At 32.5% G+C, this 25,212-nt stretch overlaps 1 protein-coding gene across 1 annotated transcript in view; it reads left to right on the top strand.

Moving 5' to 3' along the window:
- Positions 1–25,212, top strand: part of LOC133204319 (receptor-type tyrosine-protein phosphatase epsilon-like) — a 62,469-nt gene that overhangs the window by 25,088 nt on the left and 12,169 nt on the right. The window contains exons 5-12 of the mRNA XM_061340044.1: positions 12,608–12,745; positions 12,894–13,031; positions 13,489–13,626; positions 14,945–15,085; positions 15,258–15,395; positions 15,755–15,889; positions 17,179–17,322; positions 24,663–24,786. Coding sequence (XP_061196028.1) covers positions 12,608–12,745; positions 12,894–13,031; positions 13,489–13,626; positions 14,945–15,085; positions 15,258–15,395; positions 15,755–15,889; positions 17,179–17,322; positions 24,663–24,786 — 1,096 coding nt within the window. The remainder of the gene's footprint in view (positions 1–12,607; positions 12,746–12,893; positions 13,032–13,488; positions 13,627–14,944; positions 15,086–15,257; positions 15,396–15,754; positions 15,890–17,178; positions 17,323–24,662; positions 24,787–25,212) is intronic.

Here is a 25,212-nt window from a genome sequence, read left to right as displayed (position 1 = left end):
GTCATATTTATATGGTAGCATCCTCAGATAGTGTACATTCAAATTTGTTCAAATCATGACCCCAGGGGGTCGGATGGGGCTACAATTAGCGATCAAAGTTTTACATAGGAACACATAGTAAAAATTCTAAAAAAAAAAAAAAAAAAACAATTTGTTAAGAATAGCAAAGCCATGATTGGTCATATTTATATGGAAGCATTCTTACATGTAGATAGTGTACATTCAAGTTTGTTCAAACATGACCCCTGTGGGTCGGGTGGGGCCACAATGGGTGATCAAAGTTTTACATAGGAATACATAGGTCAAATCTTTAAAAATCTTCTACTCAAGAACAGCAAAGCCATGATTGGTCATATTTAAATGGAAGCATCCTCAGATAATGTAGATTCAAATTTGTTCAATTCCTGACACCCCCCCCCCCCCAACCACTTTTATATTTAAACTTTTCAACCTTTCAAGATTAAAGTGATTTCTGCTTTTTCCTAGCCATAGTGCTCAGGTGAGCGATGTGGCCCCTGGGCCTCTTGTTCTCTGAGCATCGGTCCAATTCGGATTATGGTCAATAACCACTACTGTCACGTCCTCCCATTTGTGACCTTCAAGGTTAAAATGTTCCCCAACGGGTTCATTGAGTTTTTTGGTCTTAGTGGTCGAACGGTGATTATTGATTCTCCTTCTGATATCTCCCGTTTCCCCAACGTACTGTTTGGAACAAACTTTACAACTGATGAGATATATGCAGTTTTCTGTTTGACAATACAAATTCCCTAAAATTCTGTAGCTGCGGCCTGTAACGGGGCTTTTAAAGCTGTCTGTGTCAGAGCTGTGCTTACAGAGAAGACATCTTCTGTCAGAGCAAGCTCTAAAGCTTCCGTTAGGTAATGGATTGTCCAATCTGGTTCTAACTACCATGTCCCAAAAGTTCCTCGGGCGCCTGTAGGCAGCCAATGGAGGTTCCTTAAAGACTTCTGCCATTCTTTTGTTAGAGTGGAGAATTGGCAGGTTCTTTTTAAGAATACCGCTGAGGTTCTTAAGGACAATTGAGAAACTCCTTTCCATGCCAGACAAGGCCCCCGACAATTTAAGTAAGGAAGAGAGATCCGCCTTACAATCGTTAAAGAATCGGGATGACATCGTGATCAAGAAAGCAGACAAAGGTTCTACAGTAGTAGTACTTGACAAAGAGACGTACATGGCGGAGGCCCATAGACAACTCTCAGACAAACAAGTTTATTCTCTCTATATAGTGTTAACTTTACCGTTAATTCGCTTTATCAATTCTGGAACAACCCACGCATAGATTTTTTGCTTACATTTTTGTTTATTATTTCTTTTATCCGATAAACAGTCCTAAAACATTTCCAAATTACATTTATAATACATCTAAATTATCTTTCTTTGGTTTCTTTTTATTATGTAAAGTTAAGCTATTTTGAGAGAATAAGACAGTGTACGATTTACTGCTTGGCCGTAATTGATTAGCGATAATTAATTCGTTCAATTATGTAAATCGCACTTCACCAGAGTACAACCGAGAGACCGGACGTATTTCATAGCGGTCCGGATTTATTTCTTTACAACTGATTATAAAATTCAAATTCAACATGTAACATTGTAAATAAATAGTGTTTGGTAGTTTAGTAGTAGTGCTAGCCGTTTTTGTTTTTCTATTTCCTTTGTTTTTATGACTTCCTAACTTTTTTCTTTGTCCTGAGGAAGGGACAGGGCGTCCCGAAAATTTGACAATTTCTATTGTTCGTGTCGTTGGTCATTTTTAGTGCTTTATATAAATTTCCATCCTTGACCTTGTATCTATTTAGTAGATCCGACACTTAGGATATACAGTATTGTTGGTTTTTGTAGTGCTTTCTATATATATATAAATATATATATATATATATATATATATATATATATATATATATATATATATATATATATATATATATATATATATATATATATATATATATATATATATATATATTTAAACCATGTTTATGGCTGTCGGAAGAAGTTCTCGGACTATGAAGCTGTAAATCGATTGTAGATTTGTTCAACCAAGCCTCTCTCTTTACTCCTCAATAAGATATTAACAATGGTGAAAGGGAAACTTCAAGAGTACTGTGCAACAACATATTCGAGAAGTGGTATAAATCAGATGTGGATACTTAAAAGTTGCAAGGAACTTTTGAAAAATTTGAAATCACAAGATTTTACCAAAATCAACTTCTTAAAATCTTACGACTTTTCAACTTTATACACAACCATCCCCCATAATAAATTAAAATCCAGGCTTTTTGATATAATTGACAGCTGCTTTTTTAATAAAAATGAAAGTCGTAAATTTACTTACCTTGTCATTGGTCATTTGGAAAATTATTTTGTTAAAAAACATTCTGATTGTACACACAAGTACTCTGAAGTTGATATTAAAAAGATGCTTGAGTTTCTGATTGACAATATCTATGTGGTTTTTGGAGACCAGGTCTTCCAACAATCTATTGGAATTCCCATAGGTACCAATTGCGCTCCGTTATTAGCAGACCTTTTTTTATGCCCCGCCATGAATATGGCCGGGGCATATAGTGTTTGTCATGTCCGTCTTCCGCCCTTCTTTCCTTCCGTCCTTCCGTCTGTCCTTCCGTCACACTTTGCGTTTAGCTCTGTTCAAAGCTCAGTTTCAAAGAAATTATCCAAGATATTTTTATCAAACTTCATATGCTGATAGATATTGATGAGAGCTATGCAACTGCATCAACATTTTTTGACCTTGACCTTTCCTTTGACTTTGACCTCACTTTTTTAACTTAGTGTTTAGCTCGGTTTTCAAGATGCCATTCACGATAGTGTAATCAAACTTCATATGTTGATACATACTGATCTAAACTATTCAACTGCATCAACATTTTTTGACCTTGACCTTTCCTTTGACTTTGACCTCACTTTTCTTAAATTAGTGTTTAGCTCAGTTTTCAAGATGCCATTCAAGATAGTGTAATCAAACTTCATATGCTGATACACACTGATGTAAGCTATTCAACTGCATCAACATTTTTTGACCTTGACTTTTCTTTCGACCTTGACCTCACTTTTCTTAAATTAGTGTTTAGCTCAGTTTTCAAGATGCCATTCAAGATAGTGTAATCAAACTTCATATGCTGATACACACTGATGTAAGCTATTCAACTGCATCAACATTTTTTGACCTTGAACTTTCTTTCGACTTTGACCTCACTTTTTTAACTTAGTGTTTAGCTCGGTTTTCAAGATGCCATTCACGATAGTGTAATCAAACTTCATATGTTGATACATACTGATCTAAACTATTCAACTGCATCAACATTTTTTGACCTTGACCTTTCCTTTGACTTTGACCTCACTTTTCTTAAATTAGTGTTTAGCTCAGTTTTCAAGATGCCATTCAAGATAGTGTAATCAAACTTCATATGCTGATACACACTGATGTAAGCTATTCAACTGAATCAACATTTTTTGACCTTGACTTTTCTTTCGACCTTGACCTCACTTTTCTTAAATTAGTGTTTAGCTCAGTTTTCAAGATGCCATTCAAGATAGTGTAATCAAACTTCATATGCTGATACACACTGATGTAAGCTATTCAACTGCATCAACATTTTTTGACCTTGAACTTTCTTTCGACCTTGACCTCACTTTTCTTAAATTAGTGTTTAGCTTAGTTTGAAAGATACCATTCAAGATAGTGTTATCAAACTTCATATGTTGATACATACTGATGTAAGTTATTCAACTGCATCAACTTTTTTGACCTTGACCTTTCTTTTGACCTTGACCTCACTTTTCTTAAATTAGTGTTTAGCTTAGTTTTAAAGATACCATTCAAGTGTTATCGAACTTCATACATACATACTGATACATACTGATGAGAGCTATTCAACTGCATCAATACTTTTTAACCTTCACATTTCCTTTGACCTTGACCTCACTTTTCTTAAATTAGTGTCAAACTTCATATGCTGATACATACTGATGAAAGCTATTCAACTGCATCAACATTTTTGGACCTTGAACCTTCTTTTGACCTTGACCTCACTTTTCTTAAATTAGTGTTTAGCTTAGTTTTAAAGATACCATTCAAGTGTTATTGAACTTCATACATACATACTGATACATACTGATGAGAGCTATTCAACTGCATCAATACTTTTTAACCTTCACATTTCCTTTGACCTTGACCTCACTTTTCTTAAATTAGTGTCAAACTTCATATGCTGATACATACTGATGAGAGCTGTTCCACTGCATCACTATTTTTCGACCTTGACCTTTCCTTTGACCTGACCTCACTTTTCTTAAATTAGTGTTTAGCTCAGTGTTAAAGAAACCATTCATAATATTTTTATCAAACTGTATATGCAATTACATACTGATGTAACCTTTTCAACTGCATCAACAATTTTTGACCTTGACCTTTCCTTTGACCTTGACCTCACTTTTAGTGAATTATTGAATTTTAGTGAATTATTAAATTAGTGTCAAACTCCATATGCTGATACATACTGATGTAAGCTATTCGGCTGCGTCAATATTTTTTTTACCTTGACCTTTCCTTTGACCTTGACCTCACTTTTCTTAATTTGTGTTAAAATGTTGCATTATTAATATTCCCTCGGCGGGGCATTTATGTCCTATGGACATATCTCTAGTTGTATTCATATAAAGCAGAATTTGTCCAAAATCTTATACATGATAAGAAGAAAACACTTGCTGTGGCCTTCAACTCGACATTTAGATATATCGACGACGTATTGTCGATTAACAATGGTTATTTCCATTCTCATGTCGATACGATATATCCCGGTAAGCTTGAGATAAAAGATGCTACAGAGTCTGACACACCTGTTTCATATTTGGATATTTTACTTGAAAAAGACGTTAATGGTAATCTAACAACCAAGCTTTATGATAAACGTGATGACTAACTTTTCATTCGTCAACTTCCCTTACTTATGCAGTAATATACCTTCATCACCTGCATACGGAGTTTATATTTCTCAGTTGATTCGATACACAAGAGCATGCTCTACGTATGTACAATTTCTAAAACGAGGTAAATTATTGACAAACAAGTTGATGAAACAAGAATATCAGCAGTCTCGTTTAAAGTCATCATTTCGTAAGTTCTATGGTCGATACAATGACCTTGTCAGCAAATAAAATTTATCATTGAGTCAAATGCTGAATGACGTTTTTCATACTAATTGTTAGGCCATTATTTACACACTGAACGGATTTTTCCGTTATTTCCCGATCATGACAAGCAGCACACGGCGGGTGTGACCGGTCGGCAGGGAATGCTCACTCCTCCATGGCACCTGATCCCACCTCTGATGTTTTGGAGGACCGTGTTTACTCTGCACACATTTTGTAATGTTTAATGGATTTTGAGCTTGAATACTATTCCTCATCTCCATATATTTCATTACAAGTAACTACAGTGGCCTAATGATACATTTTTTTCAGTTTTAAATCAGGTTTGTAATTATATTTTATTTCTTTTTTAACCCATAAGACAATTGTTATTAATATGGATATTTTATAATTTTAAAACACTCTTTATTATGTTGAGTGTAAGTTTAGCATATTATCTTTTTGATACACAATTATTCATTGATGGAGGTATCCAAATAATATTGTTTTGGTCAAGTTCACATACCGAGAATATGACATTTGTGTTTAAATTTAAGAATAATTTGATTGCACAAAATCTATTTCGAGGTTTTAGAGATACGTCAAAACTGACTGATAATGAAAGCTTGATTTTAAGAAATTAAGTGTCAGACCTCATGGACTTGAATTCAATCAATTTCTTTGCTGAATAATCTTATTCTATTTTTTTCAGGTACGTCCTTAATACAATGTACTTTTAAAATAATAATAATATTAATTTTAAAAAAAAATATATGATTCTCTGGTGCGGATAGGCGTAGTTATACGTCGGTATGGATAAATTTGTTATTATGTGACTCTCTAGCTTTATGTCTTTCTTTCCGAAATCGAGTAAATAATGGACTGGTAAAATTGTGTCCATGTCAAATATAAAAACCTTCCATGGAATGAATTAAACTTGAGTGTTTAGACGTCGGTGAGATAGAGGTATATAATGGCACTAACCCAAGGTAATACTTGTATCTAAAAGATCAAAGACAGTGGTCAATGATCTATCGTCTATTATAATGTTTTTTTAATCCTCCTTGACTGGATTGAATTTTGAAGATGGCCGAGAAGTGTGTTATGGTTTGACGCAAGGTTTCGACCAAGAAATTAAATGGGAATGAAATATGATTTTGCCCGGTGTGACAAAGAATTTTGAAACAGGTTGAAAACTGATCCGAGGAGTAATTTTTCAACGTTAAATATTAAAACAAAGCGTGAAGTTTACACCCTATCAAATACATGTAAATATGGAGCCGTATAGTGGAATTTTCATCATCAAACTGGGTCTGCATTTAACAGCATTAAAACACTTTATGATGAATTGATGTTTACAGTTATGATTTCCTTATTTAATAATATATACTTTTGGATTAATCATTTGCTCAACTTATCTTTATTCTTCAGATTACCATGAACATTGTCCTTTCCAACAATACGTTATCTAATTTGCAAAATACCGTTTGGAAGCATTCCTTGTAGATAACTATGGAGCTGAGAAAATCTAGCAAAGCGTAATTAGAGTCATAATATCATATTTGTCAAATCCTACTCAATCCAAGAATAAAGCATTACTGGAATGATTGTTGATTCAATATATATAACATATTCAATATTTGGTGTGTTCATAGTGATTTCGAAGTCAATATTTCCAAATAGCCTTAAGATAGTTTCAAAACATGCCTGCATGTTTTTGAATTCAGTAATTGCATTCCTCTGCATTTCATGTTAATATATTTTTATCTTACATCGATGATGTGGTTAATAATTTCCCACAAAATGTGCCATGATATAATACCTAAACACATATCAAGAAATTAAAAATAAATGAAAACTAAAGAAAAATATCAAATAACATTTCAAGATAACGAACCCAAAATGGGTCGACAATATCATGCTGCATCGCAATTGTCTGTGAAAATGCACTTCCTATCTCTGCGTACTTCATTTATTGACCAGACCTTAAACGGTTGTTTGAGAAACAAATTAGTATATACATGTATCCTTCCTAAAATCGACTAGAAAATGTTTAAAACTTTTGGAAAGATTAAAAGCAATCACAGTCCCATAGGTCTCTTCTTTTGTTATCCTAAAGTGTATTTTCTATAGATAAATATAAATTATGTACGAGGTATGTTCCAAATATAATGACACTTGGCTGTTTTCACCCAAATTCATTAATCTTTTTATCTTCTTATTCGTCTCTGCCCTTCAAAACACTCGCCCTTGGCCTTGATACACTTTTTTAGACGATCAATTCACTTCTGGAAATATTTTTCATACTCCTCAATAGGGACATCCGTCAAATACTGATAAATTGCAGACCCAAGGATATTTCGTGATTTTTATCTTTTTCCAGATAGGTGGAATTTAAGTTTGGGCAACAGAAAGAAGTCGCACGGGGCTAAATCTGGAGTAAACGGGGGGTGTGGTAGAACAGTAACCTTATTCGGTCACAATGCGTTCTTTGTGTGCAGGCGCCTTGTCGTGCAAAAGTCGGAGATACTTCATACCTGTTTTGAGGCGACGACTTTCGTAATATTTTTTTTCAGTGTTTTAATAACAACATTTTTATAGAAGTCACTTGTGACTGTTTTGTCATTTGGCACAGGAATTTGCATGACAGGGCCTTTATTGTCAAAGAAAATAACATATAAAACCTTCTTTACGGTTCGTAATCTTTTATCAATACTAGGACATTTTGCATTCTTTGATGCTCAGATTCTGTTAGAACTCTTATGTTTTGGCTCAAAATAGTATACCCAGGTCTCATCACCAGTAATTAAATTATCAAACTCTTTTTTCGTTTATTTTGGATACAGTTTTAATAACCTTGCATTTTCAACACGGACTCTCTTTTGTTCATAGCTAAGCAAATGAGGTATCCACCTAGAGTTTATCTTTCTAAGCTTTAGGTTTTTTTTTCAAAATACCATGAACACGTGCTTCATTTAACAACAAGTTTGTCATCAGCGCCAATTGTCTCACGGTATATCTTGCGTCTTTCTGTAAGATTTGGTGGATTTTTACGATGTTATTATTGGTTGCAACTGTTGCAGGGCGACCGTGGAGAGCAGCATCTTTGAGGTGTTCCTAACCTGTTTTAAATTTAGCAACGCACCTACAAACAGACCTATGAGACATTTGACCATTCCCATAGATATCACAGACCTCACGATGAATATCTACGGGTTTAATATCAAAAAATGATCTACCTTTTATATAGGTACTAATTTCAAGTGCATTGTTTGCTCTTTTTCCAGTCATTTTGAGTATAGTGTAATGAATACGCTATAAAGCAATGTACCCAGTAGCTGAGTCAGTGAAATTTTGAGCATGAAAGTTTCTTCCGCTACGGTTCAGTGATCAGTCTAAAGTATCAATTTTTACACGATTTTCACGCGGAAGGTGAAATGACAATTTTTGGAACACTTCTCGTGTATCAACCTCTAGATCGAACACAAGGCAAAACTCTTTAACGAGGTTCGCTCCTGAGCTTTTGAGCTGATTCTTATCTTAACCTATATTTCAAAAATTCTGCATAACGTTTTAATAGCGATTCTCTGTAACCACTTAAACTTCTTTGCCACGCATGGTCACCAATTTTGATGAAACTTTGCCCATTATTACAATTTGACACCACAAACATATATCAAATAAAATTTCGTTGGTATGTGTCTTGGTTGCCATGGTAACAGCCAGAAAAGTTGAAAAAAATTGAGATTTTCAGCTACTTTAAATCTTTATTAAGCCTTAATAAAGACTAAGAAAAACAAACAAACCATTCTCCCAAAAACATGACACCTTGTTGCCACTCATGCTATAAAGAAACTATTTAGAATTTATCTCTAAGTAAGTGGTAACCATGGGTACATTTGGAATACATTTTAGATGCTGAAAAATGCTGAAAAACGCTCTAAAGTCACAAATGATAGATTTTACATGATCAAACTCATTCAACAACGTAAGAGAAACAATGAAAAATATTTGACCTCATGTAATTAGGTATTGGCAATATTATTCTAAAAATAATTTTCATGGTTGCCATGGTTACACAGTGTCACCATGCAAAATCTGTTGCTATGATTGGGTTAATGCTACTATCGTGAGGAAAAACAATAAAATTCATGACTGGCACATATGCATCCTTAGGACCTTGCAGCACCGAAAACATAAGAAAAATTGAGATTAATTGTTACTTTGCAGTGTAACCATGGAAACAACGTACTAGTTGTTTAAAGTGATATTTTTTTGCTGCTTTAGGAATTTATTAACCTTTTAATCAAGAAAAATATTATTTGAATCACCTTGAATAGTACTTATCTTGTAGAATTAAAGTTGAATATCATACATTGATAAAGGTTGTTGAAAAATACAACACTGTTGCTATGGTTACCAAGAAGAGAAAATGTTCGATTTTGTTAATTTTTTGTCAATATTAGACCCTATGTGCCAGCTTTTTGCATCCAGTTAGAGATTGGGTGATAGTCAAAATTGAAAGTCAGGTTAGTTGTTCACATATATCAATCATTAAAGTTTTGGGAATCTACATACAACGGTACGTATCCAAGGAAACAGAGTATTTTTCAGATTTTTATGCATGTTTTTTCGCCTTATTTCCATAGCAACGCACTATTTAAAGAATTGAAATTGATTTTTTTGAAATGTGAAAATTAGGGTCACACCAAGGCCTTTAAAAATTGATTATCAGTTATATAGAAATATGCTTTTAAAAAGATAGGATAAGATTAAAACACTAAGAGAATAAATTTAAAATCCCTTCGTGGTATTAAAACCATGGCAACCATTGCCAACCTATATGAAATATCATATTTTGTCCTTGGTATATGTTACAAGGATCTCTTCTCTATTATTTGCTTGCATTTCAACCTAGAATTGTTTTTATTCTTAAGTGTATGACTTTATAAAATTAAATGAACAAAATTATTACTTTTGAATACTTTGTTTCCATAGTAACGTATGTTATAGGTGATTTACCAAACATGTTTATCATGCATTTAAGACACCAGGCCTTCAACTTTCAGAAACAGTCATTGCCACTTGTTTGCTTTGTTGCAAACGTTAACTTTGGCACTCTGAAGATGTTGAAAAATGCCATTTTTCAAACTTTAGGACATGTTGCTATGGTAACCATGACACGTAGCAACCAATTTTTGCCTGATTTGAGTTTACGGTATCAAAGACTTTTATCATAGAGAGCTTGGAGAAATTCTGAGACTATGCGTGCCACAGCTCCTATATTAAAGTTCAAGTCATTACAGAGAATGGCTCTTAAACTCTTACAATAAATTTGGATTCTACAATGCCAATTTAACTATATTCAGTTAAAACTCCATGATTAAATTCCATACCAAAAGCATTAAGTGAGGAACTATATTTTGTGGCGGAAGGTTTTTTAAAAGAAAATGATCATTTTTTCTCTTTCGAAGTGTTTAAAGTATGTTAAGTTTGGATTCCTATTTTTACATGCAGTCTGCACACATAGTTATTTTGTGCAGTGGACTGTTTTATACTAGTCCTAAATTATCTATTTAAAAAACTGTCATGAATTCTATCATCATATTTGATAAATATAGCAAATATATCGTGGAAATGAAGAAAAAAATAGCCCTAATTTAAGCTTAAAATTAGCACTATTTTAGTAATGTCTAAAAATTAACATCACAGACCCGCACTATTAATTTTCTTTTCTGAATATATACGATACTTTTAACCATTCTTCTTAAATTCAGGAAAATGTCATTACTTTCAAATGATTTTTTTTTTTTTTTGCTTGTTAAATTTTAATGCCAGAAAAATGAAAATGTTTGAGTGCAAAAGGGTCAAATAATTGAACATGCGGAGTAATTCGAAAATTTCTTCGTTGTTACAAATTTTAATGTGTCTATTAAAGATGAAATAAGACTGTGTTTGTTCACCATAATTTATTTGAACAAAAAATATTGAAGGAAAAACTTTAAAAATTGATTTATGTGTAAGACGTATTTACAGTGCAAAAAGGTCAAACTAATGCTCTGTAGCGCCAAAAGAAGCGCATTGATCCCCATTTTTTGTTTTGATTTTTAATAAAGCTATGTGTATAAATTCTAAAAATATACTTGATAAAAAATTCTCATTACTTTTGATGGCAGGATCCAACCTCCTTAATCAGGGTTGATAATCAACATGAGCAACACCTAGCTAGCGGTCAAACTGCTAAGAAAAAAAAAATAAAAAGGCTTTTTAAAAAAGAACCTGGTGTAAATTCCACGACTTTAATTTCTAACAAATGAAAAGCATCCTTGGTTCAATATTCAACATTGAACAATAAATTCCGGGTCAATTTTAAAGCCGGGTCTTAATTTTTCTAAATACAAGGGTTGTTCGGAAAGTTCTCTGACTCTGATGATTTTCGTTATACTATTTTCAAGAAATTTCAAATGAGTACATTATAATATGTAACAATATTTATTGTGTTGATGTGTGAAGGTTCATTCCATGTGATTTGATAGATTACTTTAAAATCAAGAGGTTTTGCAGCCACGGAGCACACTTCACAACATGGTTACATAAAAAAAAAAACATAGCGTCATGAGTTTCTCAAAAATACTCTCCAAATATATTTCACACAGTATGGTCCAATGATCATTCATTAAAAACTTTCTTTATTACTTGAATTTTTTGCTATCAATTGTTCCAGTGTCATAATTTCATTTGTCTATGTCTAAATTCTTTTACTGCGTAACTTTCACAAGATCAGCAACTGTGAAAGGCCTATCTCTTTCCATGACCTTTCTATTCTTTTAAAGAGTTTTTGATCAGATTTATTTTATAGACAATCCGTTTCTTCAGAGATCGCCCTCGTCTGATACAGATTGTCTTTCATTTAAGTACACATGCACGACTCGTTTTTAACATATTTTTTCTCGTTTTTCACCATTTTACAGAGGATATGATTACAAATATTTATCAGTGTATTGTTTGTTAATTACTAAATTTTGCCCTGCTCCGCGATCTCATTTTTGCCGTTTTAATTCTGTATAAGACTGAAATAAATCAATATTTTAAAAAATTTTAATACTCTTCATTTGATTTTATTGTTAATTTGGACATAATATGATGTTAGTTAAAAAGTTACGACAGAAGTCCGCGAACTTTCCTAACAAACCTCGTACCAAGCAACTTTTAGACGTAATATTTTCAAATGAAATTTGCTTCTGTTGTCACCTGGAGGTACATGTACAGTGTGTATGTATGTAATAGTCATGATTAAAGTACATGTCTAAAGATTAAGATCATGCATATAGGCAAATGTAGAGTAACAAGGAATTTAAAGGAAAGTGGGGAATATAACTACAATTCGCATTTTGTGTTATAAAATATTATCGTTTTTCATTTGTCGTATTTTCAGCGTGTCATGATGGGTGGTATGGACCTAATTGTACGTATAAATGCAGCAGTAATTGTAGAAACAGCTTACTTTGTGACAAGGCAAGTGGAAAATGTGAAAGCTGTATACCTGGGTATATTGGGAAATTGTGCAATAATTGTAAGTACGATCTGCATTTTAAATCAATCAGTTTAATCTTAAACTTGCAAATCTTCTATGAAGATAGGGTTTTTAAACATTCTACACAGGAAAAATCTTTAATATGCTCTCATTAAAAAAACAAAATATTTATACTTGTTTCTTACAGCATGTTCAAAAGGCACTTATGGTCAAAATTGTTCTGGGAGCTGTAATACCAAATGCCGAGGTCAAAACTGCTTCCATGAAAATGGATTTTGTATTGAAGGATGTGAAGATGGATACCAAGGAAATATCTGCACTGAAAGTATGATGATAACAATAAGAAAGATGCTCAAATAACATTGGATAGAAAAGAAATTATACTTTTAGTCTACTAATATATAACACGGGTTTTCTTTGAGAGGAAAGAAAACATACATATCATGCACAACAAAGCAGTCCTACAGGCACAACCTTAAAACAAAATGAAATACACGCAATTGCAATAAAAACAAATAAAGTTAAGAAAGAAGGAAAAACAAAAACCACAAATTGGAGATTTAGAAAGAAAAGATTTTGTTTTTCAGCGAATAAATATATGTGTGTCATTGTCGTGTTTCAAAAAAATTAAAGGGGTATTGTAAAAAAAAATATTTTTCTCCAACAGCAATGATTCCTTTAAAGGTCTGACATGACAAATTGTATTATTTGTGAGCTATTTTGTACTGCACTAAATTTATAACTTGTGTATGTTTTTTCTCTTCTTTGTACCATATCAAAAGAGTGCAACGAAGGATGGTATGGAGAAAACTGCTCCAGACATTGCAGCGTTAACTGTCAAAGGGAACTCTGCCATAATGTACATGGAGAGTGTAGCTTTGGATGTAAACCAGGATGGACCGGTTCACACTGCAGTCAATGTATGTATAAAAATGTCAAGAAATTGAATTATTGTATTTACATATATATATATAATAAGGAAATTATGGAATTTGTCAAAAGTATTCCTAATTACCTTACAGATTGGCAAATTCAAAAGAGGCGCTAAATTATGCATTGCAATGCAAATTTATCTCATTTGAAAATACAAAAATAGTAATACTTGTTTCTTACAGCATGTTCAAAAGGCACTTATGGTCGGAATTGTTCTGAGGTTTGTAATATCAACTGCCGAGGTCAAAATTGCTTCCAAGAAAATGGATTTTGTATTGAAGGGTGTGAAGATGGATATCAAGGAAATAACTGCACTGAAAGTATGCTGATAGGAGAAGGAAAAATTGTTAGATAACACTCAATAAAAAAGATATTACTTAAGAAATTCCATTACTCTTATCACAGGTTTTATGTTAGATGAGAGAAAACATACTTAATCATGCATAACAATAGATTTCTGGATTTACACACCTTAAATGAAATTCAAATACGTGCAGTTTTAAGAAAACTTAAATAAAGTTTAATAGAAGAAAAACAAAACAGTCAGTGATTTTTCTTTAAAAAAGATAATATTTTGTTTTTCAGCGACTAAATATATGTATATCATGGTTGCATGTCTCAAGTTTTAAAATAAGAGGGGTATTATAAAATTTCATTGTAAAAAATAAAAATAGTTATTTTTATCCAAGAGCATTGTTTCCTTTGAAGGTCTGAGATGACAAATTTTATTAATTGTAAATCGTTTTGAACAAGATATATAACTGCACTAACTAATAACTGCTGGTATTAACTTTTTGACTGTTTATGTTTTTGTCTTCTTTTTTTATATTAAAAGAATGCAACAAAGGATGGTATGGAGGAAACTGCTCCAGGGAATGTAGTTTTAACTGCATTGATAACCTCTGCCATAATGTACACGGAGATTGTAGCTATGGGTGTAAATCAGGATGGACAGGTTCACACTGCAGTCAAGGTATGTACAAAAAGTGTCAAGTATTTGAATAGTATTCACATATACAATAGCAATAAACTTGTAAAAATGTTCAAGGACGATTTTCTTTGAAATTCATTCCCAACCATCATGTCTTAAAAGTGCAAAACCACTAATGTTTGAAAAGAATGCACAAATAAACTAATCTAATAGTTGCCGTGCTATGAAAAAAAAATAAATTCTACGAAAATCTTGTTACATCAATATTCATTAATAAATTGATTTCCAGTAAAAGTGTTCAATGAAATCATAAGTGTTGTGCATGAACAATTTGTTTTTCCTAAATGTTTATATAATTATATACATTCTCGTAGCCTGCAAGTTTGGATTGTATGGAGAAAACTGCACAAACACATGCAGTTCATTTTGCAGCACCAGTCTTCATTGTAACAAAACAGATGGAAACTGTATAAATGGCTGCATAGATGGATACATGGAACCAAAATGTGATAAAAGTGTGTAATTCATATTTTCTGAGTTCCGAGGTGCAATGTTAAGCAATTTATTTTAACGATAGTTTTGAGATACTACAAATGAGAATGATTTAAATTATGATGAACTGTATTGGTCTTTTTTATAGTTGAAATCACAACTATTGCAGGAAACATTACGGTATTATTTCATTAGGTTGCAACGATGGATGGTATGGAAAAAACTGTTCACAACAATGTAATGAAAACTGTGTTAATCAGACATGTGATCACAGGGATGGGATGTGTATAGCTGGGTGCAAGCCAGGTTGGAGTACTGCCAACTGTTCTAAGGGTATTTTCATTTTAGACTACTATCAGTTCAATTTGCAGAAATAACGGTTATATAGAACATGCAGAATAATACTGTAAATCAATTTTTTTTATTCGTGAGAACCTTATTTTCGCGTAATAACGCGAGATAATGTGCTCGAGAAAATATCACTCTTGTGTATATTAGTATTCCTAAAGATAATATAGAGCATTGACCACAATTCGATTTTGTCTCGCTTATAAAGAGTAAATGTCTATCTCGCAAAAATAAGGTGTCGCAAAAAATTTAGTGATCTAACGTAACATTCACATTTCTATGTCAAGTGTAATATTGAATTTTCGAATTCTAATTGATTCATCTAATGCATTTACATTTTGTAGCATGTGACAAAGGGTTTTACGGCAGAAATTGTTCAGACACTTGTTTCAATTGCCTCAGTAATGAATGTGATCCTTTCAACGGGACTTGTATTCAGGGATGTAACGACGGATACATGGGTCAACGATGCGAAAAACGTAATATGTATTTCTTTTTATTTTCAGTAGCCTAGATATTTTTCAAAAATAGAGCAAAAAGAAAATTTAACATCTTGTTTGAGAACATCTAATTTTTTGTACTTGCAGAATGTGGAGTCTTCTTCTCTTATATTTGTTTTCATTTTTTCCCTAAAGCTTGCGCTATGGGATGGTATGGGTGGAATTGTTCCAATTTATGTAACCATAATTGTTTAAACAAGACGTGTAATAACACCCATGGCGGATGTACAAATGGGTGTGAGGCAGGATGGATGGGATTTAACTGTTCGGAAGGTAAGCATTCAGAATTGATAAAATTAGAAGCACTATTGTTAACCACATTATAGACCAAGGTGCTCTTGGTCTACAACAATCAACTCAGTAATTTTGACCCGGGCTTCCTTCAAAAGAATGACTTTAAAACATTTTTGGCATATTTCCATTAAAATATTTGACTCCGTATTGTCGTTCAATCCTAGAGTTCTAGAGTTTTTAAACCTATTTTCAAGAAACTATCTGCCATTTATTTCTGTAAGAATAGCTACTCTCAATATTCAAAATGTTGATTCACAATTAAAGATACCGTTATTGACAAAGTTTATCAGCCAACCCCACCTTTCATCCACGTGGTTAAGTTACAGGTCATGACTGAAAATTTCAACATTGCAGTAGACAAGATATAAAATCTATTCCATTATTGGTTGTGTATTATTTTTTTTCTTTTGATTGCATATTATATAAAAAGAATTTAAATCCATCTGATTCGAAAAAAACATTTTTTTTATATCTGATACATGTGTTTGGCTTTTTGTGGATGGATCAAGCTTATTATAAGAAGGCATGGAAGGCTAGCGAATGAAAATTTTAATATTGCAGCTGACAGTATATAAAATCCATTCCAGTGCTTATGTATTATTAATTTGTCAATACTAAGATGATTTCATGCGTTAAAGAAATTCTTTGGCCCTCAGGATCACAATTTATTTATTATTTTGAAAGAAGTGCGGCATAAATATGACCGAGATTTTCTCTGCAGACAGCAATGAGTCTTACATGTACTAAACAACGACAGCACGACTCCAGCAAGGGAAAATGTGGGATATTATATGCTTGCAAATATTTTTTTTAACGTCCACTTAAATTATCATGCATTTTATATAGGGAATAAATTAAAGGTTTAGCGGGATTGATTCATCCTATATGTATAAAATCAGTACAAAGGCCTACTCACCTATGTGATTGTATATGTGGAATAAACGAATATATGTTTTACATTGAAAAATTACTAGGTTGTTCGTATGGAAAATATGGAGTAAATTGTACAGAAACATGCAGTGGACACTGTGCTGGCAACACAACATGTAATAGGTTTAATGGTACTTGCATGGAAGGCTGTGGACAACCATACACAGGAGAAAAATGTGATCATAAAGGTACTTTCTAGTTCCTTAAGGTTGTGTAAATATAAAAATTAAAATAATAATTCTACGTTATCTTGGTACTCCTCAGTTGCATTCCCTAGAAATGACATGCAATCTTCTGACGGTTATTTTCTTTTTAATATCGGAGTAAATTTGATAATGTACCTTGATGTAATAATCTCAAACCATCGATACCATGATAACTCAGGTCAGACACAGCTGAGACCGTTTATGCCTCTAGGGGTTTCAATGCACGTCACAATTCTTTCCCTACCGCACATATTCTCGCCGGTGACAGTATTTGCAAAATGTCATAAACATTTAACTTTTCATAGGTCTTAGAGTACATGTTCTAACATTTGTATATATTTTAATATACAAATTATTTGAAAAAAAAAAGATTCGTTGAAAATCCAAAACGTAAAATTATTAGTTAAAACCCATTTTTCTTCCCGTGGTAAGACCACAAATTGTTTTTTTTTTCCCATAAAAGTTTTAAAGTCTTAAACTTATATAATATTTATACCGTATAAGTGGAAATTTTAGCGAGACGCAAATTTAGCAATTTATCCCTCAAAATCGGTATATATTTTTAGCGAGAAGTAATTTAGCGATTTAATAATGTCAAGAGAGATGGCTATAACAACCGATACGAAATAAATTGTTAGCGACATTCAATTTTAGCGATCTCAGAACCCTCGCTAATAATGCCAAAATTGAATCTTTGCTAAAAATTCTGCTTATACGGTATGTTTATAATTAAACACTTTTGCAAGAATACATATGGGGATTTCAAAATTGTCATTTCCCAAAGTTTTTGAAACATCTACCTGAGTGAAATGTTCTCAAGCTGGCAGATTTCAATCAGATACTGAATTTTATCATTAATAAATTGATTTTAAATTAATCAACAATTATTTGATTTTATTTATTTGGGGGGGGGGGGTTAAATGCAAAGGCTATCACCATTTTCATCATGAAAACACTAAAGATTATAAATCAGTCAATGAGTTAACGCACCAATGAATCCATAAATTGAAAAAAAAAATGCTATTTCTTTTCAACATTATCATTATGTGAATCATAAAGTCAAACTTAAGTATATGTTTTGGACAACTTTTTTGATGCCAGGGCTTTTAATTCAAATTTGATGTAAAGAAAAAGATATCAATTCTTTTGGTGCAATTTCTTCGTATAGATAACAATTTTCGCATTTTACTGTGCGTAAACTTAACTTTTTATCCCATATTTTACAACTATAATCATATTAGAAGAAAAACTAGAAACTCGTTGCGAGGAACGAGAGGTCTCCCATCCGAATAACCATCCTTATATTAAGTGATATTCTTTGCATGTAAAATTACATTTATATGTGCTTGTGGGAAAGATCACCTATAAATATATCTTTAAAAAAATACTCGGATATTGAAGATTTTTTTATTTATAAAAAAATTGAAACAGTGGAGAATTTAGACAGAAAAAAGTCAAACATCAATTATAAAGATGAACATGTAAATTTAGGCTTAAAAATGAAAAAAAAAATCGGACATAGTCGGGATTGAATCCAGATCGCCTGCGTGAAAAACTAATATGGAAACCACTCTCCAGCACAATGTTATCCAACCGTCATCGATGTTTATTTGCACTCATTGACCGAAGTAAAGAGCGTCAGGCAGGTTAATATTTTCATAGCACGGAATTATAGGATATTAGCTATATCCGCTATTTTGGACCACCGTTTAAAATTTAGAAATGCAAATATCTAAAACTATTGATGTTTTTACTTCCTTTATTCTTTATGCATTCTTTTTTTTTTTTATTCCATTCAATTCCAAACAGACATGTCCGTGTAATCCTTTTCTGCACCTTTAATCTTCTTCTTCTTCTATTAATGTGCTTGGCACCAATGTTGGGCATTATTGCACATGTAATCTACTGTATCAGTCAATTTGTCTACTATGAAAGGCGGGACACGATACATTATTTCGCACCAAATATCATGAGTAAATCTTCGCGCCTTTTCTTTGGCAAGCTCGGCTGTCTCCTTAAACTCCGACCTGCTCGTTGGAGTTTACGAAGACAGCCACATTTTTGCACCACCACTTCAAATTTAGAAATGCGAATATCTAGAGTATGTATTTATCAATTTTCAAACAAATTATATATTAGGCATTTTGCAGGAAGTATCTATCAACCTTCTAAATATTATTTTTTTAAAAATATTGAAAAACAAAAAAGTTAAAGAATTCCACTTTATAAATTCGCTTCCGGTAGCGACCGGAAGTATTGACAATGCACCTAAAGGTGATTCTCCTCATCTAGAAGTCCTAATCTATCATCTCTAACAAGTCTCCACTTCATATCTTAAGCCAATTTTGAAAAAAAAGAGGGGGGGGGGGGCAAATTTCATTTTGAAATCAGAAAACTGCCAATTACTTGGAACCAAAAGCGAGTTTTCCAAATTTTCCTTCTGAAGAACAAAGTCCATTAGACGACACATAATTCCTGAAAGTTTCACTTATAACCACTGAATAGTTTTCGAGAAATTGCCTGCACAAAATTTCTGGAAAAAAATTAGGAGGAGAAGAAACATTAGAATCACTATAAGGTCACTATAAGACCATAATGAAGCATAAATATGCATAGAGGTGACTAATTGTGCACCAACACATTCCTCTCATAAGGAGAAAATCTTCCCATATTTGTTGTACTTAAATATTTATGAAATTTTAACTGATTCAAGAATACAATATAACTAAGTGATGATATAAACAAGATTAAATTTGTCCGTTTTATTTAAGGTAGTCCGATCCTCAGGTTCTGAAAATCAGCTTTTCAGTAATTGAAAATGCTCACAAAAATGTCTCTGATTTCACATAGTAGCGAGAATTTACCCATGGAATTTCTTCAAAGTTCATCATTACAGTTAATCATATTATATAGGGAAAATTATCAAATCTCAAATATATTTTAAGGAAATGCGAATAAAAACACCTGTTATGCATTTTCTAATTGAAAACTGACCAACAAATATAATTTAGGATGGAAAAATATAGGTATCCAGGCATTTGGAGAAAATTGCATCTTTTTTATGCTTGTACAGTATTTTAGTTCTTCTTTCTACTTCAATTGCCATATAATACATAGTGTGCAAAGCTTGTGCTATCATTGCTAGACATCACATATCACATCTAATTTCATATCATGCTAATAAGCAGTGGTATCTAATGCTAGACTAAAGGATATTCAATTTCTCTAAAAATGAATTCATTTTTTTTCTTTTATGGGGTACAAATATCAACTTTTTACAAGACCGTTTCTAATACCCCATTCATACGACAAAAATTTGCTTATGTGTGCAAATTTACACATGAGTTAATTTACATACATAAGTAAAAGTTAATTTGCTATGCGTTCAAACGAGATTTATGTACTGTAAGTAAACCCTCATATTGTCATTTGAGAAAAGGAGATGGACAGATTTAGAATTGTGATTTTTCACAGAAAAGGGGTATTTCCTTACTATTTGGGTATGGGACTAACTTTTGGATGTTCCAGAAGAAAACTAGAAGAAAAGTCAGATCCACTGATTGGCAGACCGAACCGTTCTTAACAACTTTAAGGAAGAAGATTGGTATGAGAATTTTCGAAAAAAAGAAGGAAAATTTCTTAAAATTTGTGAAAAGTTGGAAAATACTTTGGTCCCGGCCTAAAGACTGTAAAAGAGCCGTTGGATGTAAAGAAAATGGTGGCTGTTACCATCTAGTGGCTATGGTCTTCAGCGGAATAAAGGACAATATTGGAAATCTTTCTGGTGTTGGGAAATCTACCGTGTTTGATTGCGAACATGAAGTTTGCGAGGTCATCATGGAACATCTGCTTGAAGAATATGTGCATTTTCCAGAAGGAGAATGAAAATGGTGAAGATAACAAACTCTGATCGATCTCAAAAGTCTTTAAACTATACAAATATGTAAAGAGGGAATAAACACGGACCCCTGGTCATTCCAGAGGTGGATCAGGTGCCTAGGAGGAGTAAGCACCCCCTGTCTACCGGTCACACCCATCGTGAGACCAATGTAATGATCAGGTAGACGGAACATTCCATAGTCAAAAACAATGAAGTCTTAACAATTGGTACGAAACAAGTCAGCCAAAATACGACCCAGAGATAGATTATATTTGCTAACAAAATGACTAAAGTCACCATTTAGTTATTTTCCGTCGGTCTCCATATTGGATGTCAACAAGCCCAGATTCCTTCATTATTCAACCATTTTAAACTTGTCATACCGGACAGTGAGGCAAAGAAAACAGTTTTTCTTACATATACCGGTATATATATATATATATATATATATATATATATATATATATATATATATATATATATATATATATATATATATATATATATATATATATATATATATATATAAAACAAAACTTTTCTTTAATTCATAAGTTTAGTAATTGAAAGATTTTTGCCCATGTATTTCTGCCATACAACTTTAAAATTAGTTGGTCAAAGAGGAAAATTTACTAGTTTGACCCCCAAGATGGTGGCCAAGGGAAATAACTCGATGGGAAAATACTTAATACGAAAACTATCTATTGACGAAATGCTGACTTTAAACGAGGTTCTTGACATCCCTGTAACATCAACTTATCTGTCAGTAGCCTGCCTAGGTTTAAAAACTGAAAAGGATGAAGAAAGTCATCAAATGCTAAACTGTGGTGGGGCGATTGATATACGCATATTTCTATCATTACTCCTAAGCATTCATATGGAGACTACTTGAACAGGAAGGTTTCTACTCATTGAATTTGCAGGGTGTTTGCGACCGCAGCTATCCCTATAGAGACATAAAAATGGATTTGCCAGGAAAGGTTCATGATGCCCGCTTTTTTGCAAATTCAAAAACTTATTTCAGAGGAGATAATGGCTCCTTGTTTCCAGAGTGGAGAAAACAATTTAGAGAAAGTACTATGCGACCCAGCGTATCCTTTGAAAACTTGGCTTTTGAAGCCATACACCAACAGATCTACCCTTACAAAAACTTAATTCACTTTCAACAATAGTTTAAGTAGAGCAAGAATGACCATTGAAAAACCGCATTTTTAGAGCTTTGCTTTCTAGCCGCCATGTCACCGACTGATAATTTACACGCCAAAGCATACATAACAGTAATAATGCTTAAAATGGAGATTGATGCAATACACAAGACGAAAAACTTACATAAGTAAATTTGCTGGACGTTCATACGACAAAATTTACACACTGGAGCAAATAATTTGCGACAACTTGTATGCAAAAGTTAATTTGCACCTTGTCCTGACTAGGTGCAGATTTACTCAACTGTACAGAATTTGCATATGAGCAAATCAGTTCATACGACAAAAATTGCACATGTAAGTAAATTTACATATGTGTAAAATATACTGAAGTATGCAAATCACGTCGTATGAATGGGGTATATGACTTCAAAGAACCTTAAATCATATGAAGATGCATAAAATGAAAATTGTTGCACGAAAAGATCTCAATTTCAATCTCCATTTTGAGCTTTTTTAAATAAAATAATAAATTTAAGAGTTATCCTTCCTGACTGAGGATCGGATATTCTTAAGGAGCAAGGTAAGGTCAGGTTTATAATATTTTTTCTTGACATTAAGAATTAAAAAAACTGTCGCCAATCATATGATGTTTACTTATATTTCGAAAGAGTAGGCTTTTTTTCTTTTTGCATTAAAAGATCTCATCATATAGGGTCTAAATGATAAGTACTACGAAATTAAGATATATAATTTAACCTAAATAGATATTGGCTAATCCGAATTTCTTCTATGTTTATTTTTTTTTCTATTTTTAGGGAGTATAAATTTTTTCATATGCTTCGGTATATTCAAATTTTTCTCGTTTTTACATATGGTAAAGTAGTCATGTAAAGATACAAAATGATACAAAGGCAAAAGGTTTTGACCATTTAGTACATGTAAGAGATTAAATAAAAGGCATTTGTAACAGATTTTTGCTCAAATCTGTTCTTGGATTAGAAGCTTTCAAAAGCTAATAAGATTGTTGTTTGTTTAGAAAATCATATTTGATATATTTTAAAACTTTAATCCATAGTTATTGATTTCAGTCACTTCAGAAATTTTTTATAGGGTTTGATTGTGAAAGATACTACAGTCTGACACATCTGTTTCATATTTGGATATTTTACTTGAAAAGGACGTTAATGGTAATCTAACAACCAAGCTTTATGATAAACGTGATGACTTTAACTTTTCAATCGTCAACTTCCCTTACTTATGCAGCAATATATCTTCGTCACCTGCATACGGGGTTTATATCTCTCAGTTGATTCGATACGCAAATGCATGCTCTACATATGTACAATTTCTAAAACGAGGTAAATTATTGAGAAACAAGTTGATGAAACAAGAATATCAGCGGTCTCGTTTAAAGTCATCATTTCGTAAGTTCTATGGTCGATACAATGACCTTGTCAGCAAATACAATTTATCACTGAGTCAAATGGTGAATGACTTATTAATTGTTAGGCCGTTATTTACACACTGTATTGTCGACAGATTTTACCGTTATTTCCCGATCATGACAAGGAGCGCACGGCGGGTGTGACCGGTCGGCAGGGGATGCTCACTCCTCCATGGCACCTGATCCCACCTCTGATGTGTTGGAGCCCCGTGTTTGCTATGCACCTATCTTGTAATGTTTAATGGACTTTTGAGCTTAAATACTGTTCGTTATCTCCATATATTTCATTAATTAAAATAACTAAATTCGTTTTTCTGCAGTAATTCTAAGGAGTAGAAAAGGAGATATTTTCATACCCCGCAGTTCCGAAAAAAAAACTTATACTCCCTGCTAAATTTCAAACTCATTTCACCATTTCTATTTAAAGTTGTACAGTCATGAGAAGAAAAGAAAAATATGATTTTAAATCCTTTATTTCTAAATATATAAGACATATAAACAAATATACGTTGAATACTTTACTTAGACACAAGACATGAATCCCTTCTAAATGCGCATTTAATATTTCTTTAGCTTTATTATAGACACTACCCTTGCACAAATTTTACCGGCTACTCTGCATTATGTGCAAAATTGTCCCTCACTCATTGTCGCCGACGACAGTATGTTCAGATCCTGATGGCACATATTGTCGTACTAAGATCCTGAGTTTACGTAATGACAACGGTAAAAAAAAAAACCTTGCATATTTTTTTTTCTTACGACTTATAGACTGATGATTAGATTTATTGAATTGATCAATTTATTGAATTGTATTAGACAGTTTATTATACACCTTTTTTTCTTTTAGCAATAACTTTGAAGAAAACAGAATTAGAGACATCGGGTGCAGATAATGGTGTTCTGGGCGGTTCTTTAGCTACATGCTTCATCTTCATAGGAGCTGTTGTCATTACAACTATATTTATCATTCGGTGCTTGAATTGTTATAATATCATTACTTTTCTTTTATTAGGCATTTTGTCAATGATTCATTTTCTAACATCTGTGAAAGAATTCCAAAGTATTAGAATATTTGATAAAATAAATATAATCTGGTTTGTCATAAATATGCATGATCCTACTCTCATGACAGGTTTTGCTTTGGTATTCAAAAGTAAAATGCAGCGTAGAATTTTAGTGAAGTACAAAATCGGAATCTATATTTGATAATTGCCAGTGTTTGAAATAAGGCTATACAACCGAAAAAAAATAAGAATGATATCTTGAAGCTCAAAATGATGATAAATCAATAATCTTACACAAGGCAAAATTGACTTATAATGTCCAGATTTAAGTACACATATTTATTTACTGAAAAGAAATATAATTACTATCTTTAATTTGATGTTTTAAAATTT

The sequence above is a fragment of the Saccostrea echinata genome, unplaced genomic scaffold (assembly GCF_033153115.1).
Source record: "Saccostrea echinata isolate AGI-Se365-2 ecotype Australia unplaced genomic scaffold, CSIRO_AGI_Sech_v1 ptg000052l, whole genome shotgun sequence".
Lineage (NCBI taxonomy): Eukaryota > Metazoa > Mollusca > Bivalvia > Ostreida > Ostreidae > Saccostrea > Saccostrea echinata.
Note: the sequence above shows the minus strand (reverse complement) of the source record. Positions and strands in the feature narration are given on the sequence as shown.